Source organism: Vigna umbellata, chromosome 1 (genome assembly GCF_029865625.1).
Source record: "Vigna umbellata cultivar VRB3 chromosome 1, Vumbellata_1.0, whole genome shotgun sequence".
In the NCBI taxonomy this organism is placed as follows: Eukaryota; Viridiplantae; Streptophyta; class Magnoliopsida; order Fabales; family Fabaceae; genus Vigna; species Vigna umbellata.
The window spans coordinates 57,258,459-57,274,607 of NC_142165.1; the positions used below are offsets into that span (position 1 = coordinate 57,258,459).

Below are 16,149 nucleotides of genomic sequence, written 5' to 3' on the forward strand. Positions count from 1 at the left end.
CCAATGGCCTCAACAACTCGGCCTCAAAAGGCCTCAATCGTTCGGCCCCCTCGTCCTCAAATTGGCCTTCTCGGCCTCAACTCGTCGGCCTTGTCCTTCACAGGTCTCGACTGTTCGACCACGACTTGGCCTTACCCGTTCGGCCGTTAAAGGCCTTAACTTGGCCTCCAAAGGCCTCAACATCTCGGCCTTTGCGGCCTCAACCGTTTGTCCTTGAAATGACCTCAAGATTTCGGCCTTCAAAGGCCTCAACATCTCGGCCTCTAATGGCCCCAACCGTTTGACCACTTTTTGGCCTCAACGTGGCCTTCTCAGTGTCAACTACTCGGCCCCCTCGGCCTCAAATTGGCCTTCTCGGCTTCAACTCCTTGGCCTTCAAAGGCCTCAACTCCTCGGCCTCCAAAGGCCTCAATCGTTCGGCCACATCAGCCTCCAAAGGCCTCAACTTCTCTCTGCCTCCAAAGGCCTCAATCGTTCGGCCTCCTCGGCCTCAACTTCTTGACCATTTCTTGGACTAACCTTGGCCTCTGGCTCGTCTTTGTTTTCCATCCACTCAACAAGCAAAAAGGACTCAGAAACGAAAGCAAAACAAAGAACCCGTCCTTTCAGGAAGGTCATGCACAAAAACCCCTTCGCATCATTAACATCATGCTCGGGCTTGGGAGGCTGATGTACCGTATGGTGGGTACCGCACGGTCTCCTTCCGAGCTGACCGGCCGAGCCAACCATCAAGCCAATCATTTTGGCCGACCGCCCGAGCCAACCATCAGGCCAATCATTCTGGTCGACCGCCCATGATCAGACTACAGATGATAAACGACTTATTAAAGCCCCTAATGGAGAATTAAGGTACGATTGGACCGTCATCAGGCCCACAAAATGTAAAAGCCCATTACAACCAGTATAAATAAGAGTTCTAGGTATGATTTCGGACAGATTGCCCACGCTACATATTATGCATTACTTGCATCCTTCATAACCGTTTAGTCATTTTACTGACTTAAGCGTCGGAGCACCTTTAACAAGTATACCCCCACCCGGCTTGGAGAAGGAGGGAGAGCGAGATACGTCCGACCAGGCTTCAACACTTGTCCGTTACAAGAGCCGTCCGCCAGCTTCAACGTTCGTCCAGCTCCAACGTTCGTCCAGCTCCAACGGTCGCCTACTTGGAGCAAAGCCCAACCGGTCTTTATTTTGAAGCGCTTTGAATAGTGTTCGCCCGTCCGATCTCTAGCATCTACAAGTCTTCAATATAATCAGGAGTATTTTAGCAAGGTCACACAAACCCGACCGATAGTAAATGATCTAGTCTTGCATTTAAAGTCTTAAATTGATTTTGAATCACCTTATGAAAAATTTAAGTTTAACATCTCTCACTCCTTCTCACCTCTCAATTGATCCTACAAAATTAATTTTTTAAAAAATAATCCTTATACTATCACTCTCTCACATATTTATATTCAAATAATATATTTTAAACCATTCATGTCTCAATCAAGTAATCTTTAGTTACCTTACTACTTACCTTTGCTAATATCACATTATTATGAACTCTTAAAAGAAAATTTAAGGATGATTCTGCACTACTAAAAATAATGGAGAATTTTTAAAGTTATAACTTTAGAAACACGAAACAATAAAATAACATAGGGAATTCAATATTATATTTAATGAGTCAAGATCAAATAAGAGTATTTAGCATAACAGAGGACATAAAGATATACAATCAAAAAATTATTATTTTTGTACATAAGAATATGTGATGAATTAAAATTTTGTTAATAAGAATTTCACAAATTTTCTTTTCTTTTTTGTTAAACACTACCAGTTTCACTTTTTCTTTTTATATATATTTTTTTCAATTTAAAACTTTAGTTTTCATATAAATATATAAATGTAAGAAATGAAGATCAATATACTTAGTAATAACATTAGTATAGTATATGTATTTATTAGCGTCGAAGAAAAAAAAACAAAAATGATAAGATAACACTTGCATTTCAAAGAATTGAATTCTGATGTGAAATAATATAAATATAATTTATGGATCATATTGAAAACAACAAAAAGAATGATATAAAGATTAAAATAGATTCCAATTTGTATGTCAAACTAGATAATCCTCAAGACAATTAATATATTTCCACCGATCATCTCACTACACATTCATTTCCCATTTACCATAAAAAAAACATTAAATCATGACATCATTTGAAAATTACATAAATAAAAGTAGAAAATGATATTAACTTACTATTCTAAATAAGCACCGTCCCGTAAATATTTATTGTTTTGTAAGTTTTCCTTTTTATATTATATCAATCCAAGAGTCTTCGTCCACTTGTAAAAAAGTGATTCTTTGTAATATAGTTTCTAATTCACCATAAACTTGCTTTATCTTCAAACTTATAAATCTCATTTCATTATAAGTTCTAGATTTAGTCATGAGACCTCGATAATATAAAAAGTGTTTTTAAATTGACTTCCATCGATTATTAAAATTTGAAACGCTAAAATTATACAATTACAAAAATTGGTGGAGTGAAAGTTCCATAAACACAAAATTCAAAAACAAATTCATATTTTTAAAATAATTATATCATCAGGAATTAGTATTTATTTTAATGTTTTGACACTTTATATATAATTACATGACGTAAACTCACAATTCCCACATTCTTAAAATTAAAAATTATTTTATTAGACACGTCCTGTTTAATATAAATTTAAAAATTCAGTATATAATACAAAAACAAACAGAAAATTTATTAATTAAAATAAACAAGAACATGTCCTTGACTTGTATCCAGAAAAGAAGATAGTGACAAAGAGACTCAGAAGCTTTTTCTTCTGTTTTTTCGCTGGCTGCCACTGCTTCCTTCCATCATCGAGGAAACATCCTTTTGCATATGCGTCCAAATCCAGCTAATTTCTTGTTTATCATATGCTAATTTCAAAGAAACTCTAAATATCGTAAATTTCAAACATTACCCCTTTTTTATTTGACTTCTCATTCTCCAAATTCAATGACATAACACCATTCACAATGCTAAACATTTTTCTTTTATAACAATTGCATTCCAAGAGTTAAGTTTGATGTGATTGGTGAAGTTTAAACAAAAATAGTTTCTCATTTGTGTGATTCATGATAAAAATAATCACTTTTTTTTTAAAATTAAGGGTATGTTTGCTTGAGCTTTTTTCTTTAATAAAAAAAGTGGTTTCAAAGTAAATTATACATCTACAAATTATAATTACTGTGTAAGTTTACTAGAAATTATTTAATTTTTTTCCTAAGAGTCCCTACTGATAGAACTTTTTGAGGCAGCTTATTTATCCGTTTTTTATAGATGTTTTTTTTCATAAGTTAAAATTAAAAATATATAAACTACTTTTACCAATTAGTTAATTTTAGTTTATAAATTAATGATTTTACTTTTATTCCTTTTCTTGAAAACAGTTTATGTAAAGACTCGACCAAATAGGTCGTGAAGTTAATTTCGATCAGAACTGAAATAAATAGATGTTGTTATGTTTCGCATTAAATTTCGAAGTAATTAATGAAGAAGGTATAGATAAAAAGATTAAATGCATGCAACGTGTTGAAAATATGAACATATACATTATATTTGTATTTATTAATCGTGATTTTGTTAAAATCTTTAGTTTACATGAATTGGCTGAATAATTAAGAAGAAAATAATAAAATTGAAAAAGCTAAACTATGATTTAGAAAAAAAGTGTTGCGAGTAAAAATGGAACTAGATAAAGCCAAAAGAAAGGGTATAAAAACAGTATGATTGGTTTATTCATTATAATAATAAAAGAAAAAGAAGACTGAAAGACCATAAAAAATAGAAAGAAATAAAATAATTAAAAAGGAAAAGAAGAGAGAGAAGTAGAGGAATATCAATTGGGTGAGGAGATTCGTTTTCAGTTGGGAGCATCTGAACCAATGGAGTGGAGGCGTCGGACCAAGAAGCAGGCTCAGGCTCAGGCTCAGCCGCGGTTGCAGCGCCTCAACGCCAAAAAGGGCTTTAATTACCAACCACCACCGTCTCCGCCGTCTCCTTCTTCAACCTCTTCTTCCTCGCATTTCGATCGCCAAACCAGCTTCCGCCTATTCGGCATCGAGGGCGAGTTCGACCGCATCTTCCAGACCTTGGGTCTGTCCGGCCCGGAAGACTTCGCCATCCCAACAGCAGACTGGGAAGCCCGCAAGGCCCGCGTTGCTTCTTCCAAAGCCCCCGGGCCCACCCCTACCCCTAACGCGCTTATCCACTCTTCTACCGAGATCCACCCTCTTTCCGTCACCACTACTTCTGCGACTACCCTCCAAGACGATGTCGCTTCAGTTCACGTTTCCGTTATGGGTTCCTCCCCTTGGTCCTCCGGGGAGCATGACGCGGGTAGGGGTAGTGTCGGCAGGTTGAGGAATGGAGAAAGGAGCGTGCTTTTCACCGATTCAGGTTCCTTCACCACTTCCCACGATGATGACAGTGACATTGGCGGCGAGAGGGTTAGTTCGGTTTCTAATTCCGCCGCCCCGGATGAGCTGGTTGTGCCTTTTGTTTCCTCCTTTTCCTTTGAGTGGTTCAGACAGACTTTCTCATCCTGGCAAAAAGGTGACGTCTTGGGAAATGGGTCTTTCGGGACCGTCTATGAAGGCTTCACTGAGTAAGTGTTTCCTTTTTTGTACTTCACTCTTTTATTAGTTGGTGGCTTATTTAATGACTTGGGTTAAACCCTTCTTCTAATATCCGTTTGGGGTAGTAGGTTTTTGTCGGTGTTGTTTGGACTAACTTCCACTTTCAAGGAAACCCTGATGACCTTAGTTTCTTTATGGTTGTTGACATGATTTAAATACCATTTTTGCGCTAGGGTTGCATTCAATTTGCAGAGAATGTTCACCAGTCAGAAAATATTATAGATGAAATCTTATAATTGCTCATAAATTCTTGCGCACCATTTCATGCTTAATTGTATTTGCAAGAGTTGTGATGGAGATCCCACTACATATATGGTCAAGTTATAGTGAATAAAATATGCCCAAATTAGTATATAAATGGGTGTAAATCTTAAAATCAATTTTATATGATTAGTTAGACTTAAATTTCGCTTTAGTTAAGATGGAATGATAGTTTTCAGAATCTATCTTAGTAAAGTTTGTTGAGTTTATACTTTCATTCACTATTGAGCTTCTCCTAGTTTCACACTAGGGGTTGTATTGGAGATTCCACTCGACAAGAGATATAGGAAAACACTTCACTCAATAAACCCCCTTAGAGAATTTGACTAACCATGCAAGGATAGATATCTATTGTATAGTAATTAATCACCAAATGGCTATTTTTGGTTCAGCTTAGCTTTTTCTTAAGATGCACTTTTGATAAGTTGGTCAGCTTTTAGAAGTTCTTATAACTTGATACGACCTCCTAGTGAGTTTGTTGCTTATCTCCGTTTAGAAATGTGACTCTTTATAGTTGGCATATGATAAACCACAACTATTGGTGCCAAAATTGGGACAGGAGACTGTTTGGAAATTATCTAAGGATTAAGGAGGACTTAAATATGTTGGAAAGTAGGTTTACCTGGTTTAATGGTGTGTCAGCTCTATCTTTGTGCTGGCCGTCTGTAGGATTTGGTTTGCAAAATTTATTTGTGGCAGATACCGCAGTGGAATCTTATATCGGAAACAAAGAATCCAATTATTTTATTATCCCAATTATTTTATTATCAAACTTGTTTCCAACAGACCATCCAGAGGTCCAGTTTTTTAGTTTTATAGTTTACATTGTTTTTAGTGTTAACATTTTCATTTTCTTTTCCTGTAGTGAGGGATTCTTTTTTGCGGTAAAGGAGGTGTCTTTGCTGGATGAAGGTAATCAGGGAAAACAGAGCATTTTCCAACTTCAGCAGGTTGGGGCACCCGAGATTTTCATCAAGACTTATGATTTAATCATTAATTCTTATATGGAAGTATTCTTATATATGATGTCTCTGGCCTTCCTTTCAGGAAATATCTCTTTTGAGTAAGTTTGAGCATAAAAACATAGTTCGATATTATGGCTCGGACAAGGTATGCTGTGTTTTCTAGGAAGCAAGTCTCTTTTATTCTGAAAGATTATGAATTCTAGGAAGAACATTTGCGTTTCCATCACTTGGGTAAATAAGCATATACTTGTCTGAAAATCACTTTGTTCATTAAGCATCTTGGGAATTGTGGCAAGTCTAACAAATTGCTTTTTTCCTACTGATATGTATGTGGAAGGAGGAAATGAGACCATTATGTTACAAAAAAGAGGGAATGAGATATAACGTTCTTTTGGAATCGTACATGAAATGCAGAAAAACATAAAATGTTTCATTCCCCAATCAGTTTAATGTCAGTATGTCACTAAGCTTTTGTAGACCAAGTCGGGCGTTCTAATTATTTTTCATAGAGTAAATTAGGGATTTACTAAATTTTTTGTTGTATTTTTAAATGAATTATTTTTCTTATGCTTTTATTGATTCTCTTTGTTATTTACATTTGAATTTAATATTTTGCAGGACAAAAGTAAACTATATATCTTCCTTGAGCTTATGTCAAAAGGATCATTATCAAGTCTCTATCAAAAATATCGTTTAAACGATTCCCAAGTTTCTGCATACACAAGGCAGATTTTATGTGGCTTGAAGTATCTTCATGATCATAATGTGGTCCACAGGTAACTTGGATGAATTTCCTATCATGATACTGAGCAATAATTGTGCCTATGATAACAAAACTATCATTTGATTGAGTTCCATGAGTAAGTTTTATGGTTGGATTAATGATGTTAAAAGTGATTTGTGGAAAAGGGTCAACATGTTTTTGTTTCGTTTATAATATTACAGGGAAAAACCCATTTTAAGAACTTATTACAACTTAATCTAAGAATTTAAAAGTTTCAAAGTGAAATGGGGATGTGTAAGAAGAGTAACTTGGAGAAAGTTGGACGCAGTGCTTGGAAATTCACTTCTGAAATATCTTGAATTGCCCTTGATTTGCTATATTCTGAATATTTCAATTCAAATATTGAATTTTAAAGGGACATCAAGTGTGCTAATATACTGGTTGATGTAAGTGGGGCAGTCAAGCTTGCAGATTTTGGGTTGGCAAAGGTAACCTTAAACAAAGCTAAATTTCTCTTTTAAGCTTCTAATCTTGCACAATCTAAATATGTTACTTGTAAATTGTAATAATTTAATTTATATTTTTCTGGTCTTTAACCTTCTCAGGCAACAAAATTTAATGATGTTAGATCAAGCAAAGGCTCCCCTTACTGGATGGCCCCTGAGGTTTGCCTCTGCACTTTTATCGTTTATCTAATTCAGTTTTAGTCTGTCGTACATATTCCAAATGTGCCAGAGTGCAGATTCATCATTTGTGATTTCTGAGATATGCTTCAGTGAACTGGCAAATGAATGTTTATACTGGTGAGCTTTTTGTGTGACAGGTTGTTAACTTAAGGGACCAAAGTGGTTACGGGTTAGCCGCCGACATATGGAGCTTAGGGTGTACAGTTTTGGAGATGTTGACACGCCAGCCTCCTTATTCGGATTTGGAAGGAGTATGTATTATAAATAACAGCACTTCTTAAGTTATCGTTCATAATCTTAAGTTTGTTACTTTCCTATTTTTCATTAATATTGATTTATAGAGACTGTATTTACCCTCCTTAGTTTTTCACTCCTTCCAATCATGTGTGGATATTCAGGATTTTAGTTTAGTTGGTTACTGCGCTAGGCAATTGGATAGCTGGTAATACTGTATCTAAATGTCTTTTCTGTCGCAACAGATGCAAGCATTATTTCGGATTGGCAAGGGTGAACTTCCAAGCATTCCGGATTATTTATCTAAGGATGCCCAAGATTTCATTCGTGAATGCTTACAAATTAACCCAAATAAACGTCCAACTGCAGCTCAGCTATTGGATCACCCATTTCTAAGGAGAACATTACTGTCTCCCTTAAGTTTTGCTTCTCCTCAAAGGAAAATGTATCGGTCATAATTATTAGAGTTCTAAATGACTATCGAAACTGGCACTGCGAAGTTCAAGTTTATCCATACTCATCTTGGGTCTACTGGTGGAATGTCCAGGAAAAGTTTAATGGGTTTGCAGATCTACAGTTGCACCTAACAACTCTCTGTCTTGAATGTTGATCCCATGTTGAATTCATGGAGGGAGAATGCATCATTATCAGAGTCTCACAGAGGCATAAGTTTGACCTCTATGCAAAATGAGAGAGCAACGGCTCTGTAATCCAACAATGTGGATCTCTTACTAAATTGGGAAATGGAGTATTGAGAAGTGCCCACTATAACGTTGCTATGGCCAAGTACAGTTGTTGGTCATCTGATCCTGTTGCACCTACTCACTAGATTCTATCAGGAGCTCATGTTCTTGCGGAAAAATTGTACATCACCACCTCATTCTCTACTCATCCTATCAACATGTAAATAGATGGGAAAGGGGCAGGTGCAAGCATTGTGCTATGATAGAGCAACAATTAAAGTAGAAATTTTCCACTTTTTTTTCTTAGAACAATTAAGCAGTACATAATTGCAGCACCACTCTCCCCACCCACTTGTATTTATACTCTTTTGTAAAATGATGACACGTGTAATATTTTTGTTATATGTGGCTATTTCTAGATGTATATCAAATTTTGATAATTACCTAGGGGTGTCTGTGTAAACTTTTATTTATATGTATCAAAAGAAATTGTTCACTTAATCATCACGTAAAATGAGTTTAAGTTAAGAGAATTAAAATGGTAGGTTAAGTTGGATTTTAAAATTTGCAATTCATGAGAGAGTGAATATGATTAAATTAATATTTTTAACTCCATTTGTGGTGAGCCAAGTTAAAGGAGTTGTAATGACTTACTTTCATACTTGTAATTACCAATGTCAAGTGTCAACTCTCACAAGTTGCAAACTTTGAAAGAAAAGAAAAATGTTGTATAAGTTTGGTGGTGTTTGTAGTGGGAAGTATGGTAGTTGCAAACACAATAAATATTGGATGTGTTGACTTGCTAGTCATTGGTAGGGAAAGACCAAAACAAGCTAGTGCCACAATTTGACAAATTTGTGAAATTCAGGATTTCTAACATTTTGGCTACGCGTAGAAAAAGTTTCAACTATTAAAAATTACAATAGTATTTTACGGAAAGTAGCATACTGTATCTTCAAGTTAAATTAGCTACTTCTTTTTAATTTCCTTTTCTCCTTTCACTATTTGCAGCTACATCCGAAGGTTTATGTATCCATAAGGGTGTAAAAGATAATGAATCGTGACATTTTCACATAATATGTAAAATTGTGTCTATTTTTTCTTTCACGAAAATTAATATGGATGGAGTTATATTAACATTTGTAGAGAGTATATAAGTAGAAAGCTTTTATGATTATATAATAATATCAAAATTCGAGTTGGGAATTTGGGTTGGATAGAAAGGAAGTAAAGAAGTGTTTGGAGAGTGAAGGAACAAAGACAGCGCATTCCGGTCAACGCGGAAGAATATTACGTTATAATGACAACATTTGCTTAAGTTCACTCAGTTACACTTTTTTTTAATGAGATAATCCATGTTAAGATGTAAAACCTATCATTTATATATTTTTTTATTATGATGTTGGAAGTTCCATGTCGATTAGAGATAAAGTCAATTTATAATATATAAGTGGATGTAAACTTTACCTTACAAATCGATTTTGTAGGGTTGAGTTAGGCTTAAAGTCCACTTCTTAACATGGTATCAAAGCTATATTAGAGTCTATCCTAGCTATTTGTTATTTGTTGGGCATGTTGTTCCACTCGCTATCGGGCCTCTACTCGACCACCCATTAATGTCTAGTTTTATGCTCAAGTGATGTCTATATACCTCGGCGTGAGGGGGTGTGTTGGAAGCCCCACATCGACCAAAGATAAGGCCAAATTATAATATATAAGTGGGTGCAAACCTCATCTTTACAAGCCGATTTTGTGAGGTTAAGTTCGACTTAAAGTCTACTTCTTAACATACTATCAGAGTTATAGTTAGAGTCTATCCTAACGATATTTATTATTTATTGGGCATATTGTTTCACCCGTTATCGGGCTCTTACCAGACCATCCATTAATGTTTAGTCTCACGCTCGAGATGTATATACCTCCGCGTGAAGGGGTGTGTTGGAAGTTTCACATCGACTAGAGATAAAGCCAATGGGTGAAAATCTCACCTTACAAACTGATTTTGTAGGTTGAATTAGGCTTAAAGTTCATTTCTTAACATATGACCTATATAAATATATATTATAATTTATTTTAGTTAATTTTTAATTTTCGTATATTATAAATATGTGAATACTCATACATTGGTGTATGTGTGTTCCAACAAGAATGAAATTAAATTATCACATTTTAATTAAAGCTATTGAATTTATGTTACATAAAAGAAAAACCGTTATTTTTCTAGTAAGCTCTCATTCTTGTCTTATTATCATATATATATATATATATATATATATATATATATATATATATATATATAATAATGAGATTCGACTATTTTAATGTTAAATAGTTTTGCTATAAACGAGTTTCATTATTTTAAAACGTATAATCTTTCTAGAAATCACTTTTCTAGAGTTCTCTACCTTCTCTTTAAGATTCTAACTCTTGAGTCATCTCTTTGACGATCAGGAAGTGCCTCATCGACCATGACGACAAGGTCTACATTCCTATCCGATCAATTTCAAGAATAAAGCAAGTAAGTTTCGACTCACTTTTCCCTTCCGTTCCAAATCTATTTTAGAAGAATCTGGTACTGTTGCATGTGTAATCCTACATCTCCTACTTGTTCTTGGTTCATCTAGAGTTGTAAGGACTCTGTCCATTTTCAATTTTGGTGTTTCGTAGGTTCGTTTAGGTATTCCTTGCGGTTCAAGTAATCAGCTGAGCCTTATTTGAGTTGGGGTTGTTTCTTGTGAGGTAAAGGAAGCTAGAACTTGTTTTAGATTATTGTGTTGATCTAAATTTAATATATTTATGTAGTATAAAATGAATTGCATGTATTTGTATTGGTTGTTGTAGTGATGTTTGAGTTTAAATGATGATCTAAGGTGGTTTGATGTTTGAATACTTGGTGTGATATGTTTAGATTGTTTTACTATTATAATTACGTGTTTGGAGGTTGTATTGTGGTTTAAATGGTGATCTTAAAGTAGTTGGAGTAATTGACAGTGAATTACTTAGTTTCAAGCTTTAAAGAGAAGTTTTGGTAAGTGAAATTGAGAATTTGGTATTAGAGTGAGATGACAACTGGCCTAGCACTGTTATGTTGTTAATTGGGACATGTTAGAAGAGTTAGATGGTTGAAAACTGATATGGAGCAAAGATTGGGGTTCATTCACTAGTACAAAAATAACGTATAACGTCACGTGTTTAACTTCTAACCACTGAATAGCCAACGTTAAAAATGAGCGGTGACATTTTTGTAAATAAATTCAATTATTAAACGTCGTTTAGAATTGTAATTCAACGTATAAGAATATAAAACATCGAATGACTTTTAAATTCGATGTCAAAAGGTTAGTGAATTCAATAAAAAATTGAGCGGAAGATTGAAAATTCATTCACTTTATCTTAGCGCGCGATACCCTCTTATCTCCTCAAACTTTTCTCGAACGAAGTTTGACGAGCATCAATGTAATCTTTCTTTCATTTGATACAAATGCATGTTAATTAACTACTTTATGTATGATTTTTGTTTATTTTAACCGATTATTTTCGTGCTCTTGTCTTTCATAGGCGCATTATGCTTTCTCTTTCACTAGTGACGAAACTTTATTCCAATGAACCCACCTTTTGAATGTTAGTTTTCGTTTTTGTTTTGAAGAACTTATGTGTTGAACTTGTTTATTGTTTTTTTTGTTGAACTTATTTTTTGTTGTTGCTTGGTTGAACTTGTTTGTTGTTGTTTGATTGAACTTGTTTGTTGTTGGTTATTATTGTTTGTTGTTGGTTATTGTTGTTTGTTGTTGATACTACACTACATGTTTATAGTTCATGCTTTATAAAATACCAAAAACTGAAATTTGATATTTTTCTACTTTTCAGGTTTCATAGAGTTTTAAAAAAGAATAACAATTAATTAAAAAAAATTAATTAACGCCGAATATTGACAAGATTCGACGTTAACATTAATGTCGTATATTGAGAAAATTCGACGTTAATTTAACGTCTTGTGATATGACGTTGTTCGCGATTTCGTCGTTAAAAGCCCAAAATATTCGATGTTGTACACGATTTTTGTACTAGTGATTGTTGATGGTTTGAAGTGTTTTAGTGGAAAAAAGAGGGGTTTTGAGTAGTGAGAATTGGAAGTAAGAGGTGTTGACTGTTTTGGATAGTTGGGAGTGTGTTATAAGACCCATTAGGACTTGTCTAGGTTGTTAAATAAGAAAAATTTGGTATAGGACAGTTGGTTTCATCTGAGTGTGAGTTCTTAGAGATTTTTGGCTCAATTTGAGGTTTTGAATGGTGAGATCTTGAAACAGAGTGATTGTGAGAAATCTGAGGTGTTAGGGTGTACTAGCAAGTGTATTTGGACATAGTTATGCAGTTGGAAAACTGATATGGGGTTAGAAAGTATAGATTTGAGTTTGGCTAGCTTGTAGGAGTGAATTTGGGATTTCATAGGTCAATTTGGATTTGTGTGGTCAATTCAAGTTAGAGGTTTGTTTTTAAATGTTTCTCAACACCTATTTTTTAACCTAGTGCAGCGTTGAGCAACCCCTAGGTGCCCCTTGAGCGCCCCTGTTCCAAGTGTCTGGTGCCCAGGCCCCTTTTGGGGCGCTGAGCATCACTTAAAAAATTTTCGTTTTTTTTTCAGTTTTTAGAATTTCAAATTTTGGGTTTCGGTTATTGATTTATGATGTTCTTTAGGTTGTTCTGAGGTTTTTGGACCCTTCAAGAGGTGTTGGTGAGGGTTTCACAGTTGTTTTCTTTACCTAAATGTGAGTACCAAGATTCCATAAAGAAATTGTGTTATAGTTTGATTTATAATGACTTGTATGATTGTTTTTATTTCTTTAAGGTATGATGGGTAATCTCATGTATTTGTGTACTATGTGAATGTGAAGTATCTTAATGGTTTCAAATGTATGGAAGAGAGTTCCAAGGAGGAACTTCTTAATGGTGGTTTCAAGTATTGTAAGTATTAATATGGGAAGCTCAATCTTGGAGTTCATCCCGACATTCTAATGGTCAACCATTCTCAAGTAGAGAAGGGTGAGGCATGTCGTGAGAATAGCAGGAGGTCCTAGTCTATGGGCTTTACCTTGGCCTAAGGCGAGTGATAACGAACTAACCTTGTGTGGTAGCTTGGGGTGGGCCATCTTTTCACCACAACAAGTGCATGAACTACCATAATACAATATTCATATTAATCTGGATGGTCAAGTCAAAGTGTGGTCATACATAAAGTGTTTGTTTGGTTTGATGTGTTGTGTGTATCTTAGGTGAATGTTTAACATATATTAATATATATTTAATTATTTGTATTCTAACTTACCCTTGCTTTTGTGTTGTTTATTGTGTGTTGTTTTGTTTTTGCAATGATCACTTTAATGGTATGGGCTTAGGGAGACAATCTTTTCAAGTGTTTCTGTAAGAGGTGAGAGTGAAGTAATTGGAAGTCAGATGATTCTACAGGTCTAGATCTTATCCTTCATAGGTTTATTTTCTTATAAAGATTCAATTTTCATATATGTAATATTTTATTTTAGTAGTATTTTACTATTAAAAGTGGGATGTTACATTAATGATATCAAAGCAATTCGTCCTTAGGATGACCTATGAGTTGTGGGTTTGTCGTGTCTTTCTTGTGAAGGATTGAGTATATGTGAGATGGTTTGTTAAGTCTTTCTAAGTCTGGATTGTAGAGTTGTATATAATTGAGAGTTTTGATAATAGAAAATGTCTTGATAAGAGTAATGAGGGTGCACACTCATGACTTTTACCAGAGATGATTTTTCCTTTCTCAATTCTGAAGGTTTGGTGAAAGAAAGAGTTGGGAATCTAGTGTTGTTGTTGATGACAAATTTATGAACACCGAAAAACGGCACCAAAAATTTGTTTAACCCTCAGCAAGTGTGACCGAATCGTATCAAGTAATAAACTCGGTAAGACCAAGTATCGTTCTCCCAAAGGACTCACGGCCTAGTTAGTTATATGATTTCTTGATTATTTAAGACTTGTGAACAAATTGTTGTAAGTTTCAAATGCAAAAGACAAAAAGTAAACATGTATGCATGTGATGATCAATGGGAAAGAAGAACACAAACACTGAATGAATTATATGGATGAGTATGTTGTTGGGGTAATCAATTTCATCTTATCCACTCTCATATATTTTAGGAATTCATCATTTTTTTCATCAATGTTAATGTCACTCTCTAAATCACCTTGCAAGAAAGCTTATCCTTAATTATGAGTTCATAGAATTCCTAGCATCCCTAATAATTAATTCTGAAGCACAGAAGCTTAAAGGCAACCAACCCTCACATCCTTATGTCTAGGCAATATGCTATTGGGAGAATTTCCCCGGATCTAGACTTCCCCGTATGTGTCCATATCGACAAAATCAATAATCATGACATTGAATGAGTTAAACAATGCATGCTTTGAGCAAAGAGGAAAAGCCCTAACTATTAATGAAAGAAAGCATGTATCTCAAATAAGATGTTAACACAAATTCCATATACGAGAGCTTCAAAAGATTACATTGATTCCCCAACAACAAGAAAAGTTTAGTTCACCATATTCATGGTGAAACTAGATGAAGTACAATGAAAGAGTGAAAGATAGAACCCTAGAAAGATGAGTAGGTAGCCTTAGCATCCAAGATCTTCCTCCAAAGGGTGGAAAAGTGAGTGTTTGCTTCGTACTCTGCCAAAGATACAAACCCTAGGAAGTTCTAAAGCTTATATACTATTCAAAATATTACAGAAAAGTGGGCCTAAGCCCAAAATAATGTCGCTCAGCGGTAAGTGCGTGTATTGAATTCTTCCCCTCAGCTGCATTTTCACTCCTCAACGGAGCCGACGGGTGTTCATTAGTGCCGCTCAGCGGTAAACTGGCGCTGAGTGATACTTGCGGCTTCTCTTCTTTTGCACTTTTTGAGTTCTTTTTTGATTCCATCTCTATCCTTCTTCACTTCTTTCATCAAATTCACCTTAAAACCTGCATAAAACACTGAAATCAAGCATAAACATGTCCAACTCTCTTATTTCCAAAAATATAAACAAAAGCATGATTCCAAGCTAGTTTCTAAGTGTTAAAGGTTGCTTTTAGTATCAATTTTAAGCATGAAAATAACAGTTTTTCAACTGTTATCAGTTGTATAGTGTTTCTTGTCTTGTTCTTGCCTTTGTGGTAGTGTACTGTGCTCTATAATGGTAGAGGAATGCAGATTAGAAGATAACTTGATATGTATATCTTCATTAGAATTGGTTAAAGCCTTTGAGACAAGTTTTGCCTCGAAGATAAGGAGATGGGCTGTGTTAGAGCTTGGAAGTTAGAGCATTATAGTTTTTGGTATACAAGGTATGAGGAAAGATGTTGGAGTTTAGAAGCATCGTTTTCGATTGGAGGTGTTTCAAGAACCAAGACGAAGGATAATATATGACAAGGTGTACAAGAGGAGTCTAGGTAAGCATTGATGTAGCAAGGTTTGAGAAATTAGTTTGGTTTTGTGTGTCACTAATGTCAGAGGTCAGGAGAAAGGAAGGTGTTGGTGAGTAATAGAGTAACAAATGGTTGAGAAGGCAACATGGTTTGGTATATTAGGGATGTTTGAGATCTTAAGAAGAAAAGTGGTGGAAGGTTTGAAGCTTAAGTTAAGAAAGGAATTGGAATTCTGAAGTGGACTAAGGGAAATCAATATCTAGAAATGAAGTAGAAGAAGAGTTTGAGAAGCAAATGTGTAAGCATAGAGCAGATTAAGGACAATTTCGTAGAAGGCAGAATTTTCAAGTTGAGAGAAAATGAAGTCTTTAAGGAGAATTAAAGTGTTGTTAGGGTTTTGAACTTAGTGATACTTAGAAAGAGATGGTTAGATATTCTCAACAAGTGGATG

The 16,149-nt window shown here is 34.9% G+C and overlaps 1 protein-coding gene across 1 annotated transcript; it reads left to right on the plus strand.

The window, feature by feature from the left end:
* Positions 1–3,830: 3,830 nt before the first annotated feature.
* LOC124833337 (mitogen-activated protein kinase kinase kinase 1-like) lies at positions 3,831–8,704 on the plus strand. Its single transcript, XM_047307796.2, has 8 exons — positions 3,831–4,677; positions 5,835–5,919; positions 6,017–6,079; positions 6,553–6,710; positions 7,074–7,146; positions 7,264–7,323; positions 7,482–7,595; positions 7,824–8,704. Exons 1-8 carry the CDS (start codon positions 3,956–3,958, stop codon positions 8,034–8,036), a joined length of 1,488 nt encoding a protein of 495 aa, XP_047163752.2. The 5' UTR covers positions 3,831–3,955; the 3' UTR covers positions 8,037–8,704.
* The last annotated feature ends 7,445 nt before the right edge of the window (positions 8,705–16,149 follow it).

Bases quoted from the DNA above. Each gene is read 5' to 3' on its own strand.
- LOC124833337 (XM_047307796.2), top strand. From the start codon at position 3,956: ATGGAGTGGAGGCGTCGGACCAAGAAGCAGGCTCAGGCTCAGGCTCAG. The intron at 5,920-6,016 runs GTTGGGGCACCC...CCTTCCTTTCAG, and splicing joins GCATTTTCCAACTTCAGCAG to GAAATATCTCTTTTGAGTAA. The intron at 7,324-7,481 runs GTTTGCCTCTGC...TTTGTGTGACAG, and splicing joins CTTACTGGATGGCCCCTGAG to GTTGTTAACTTAAGGGACCA.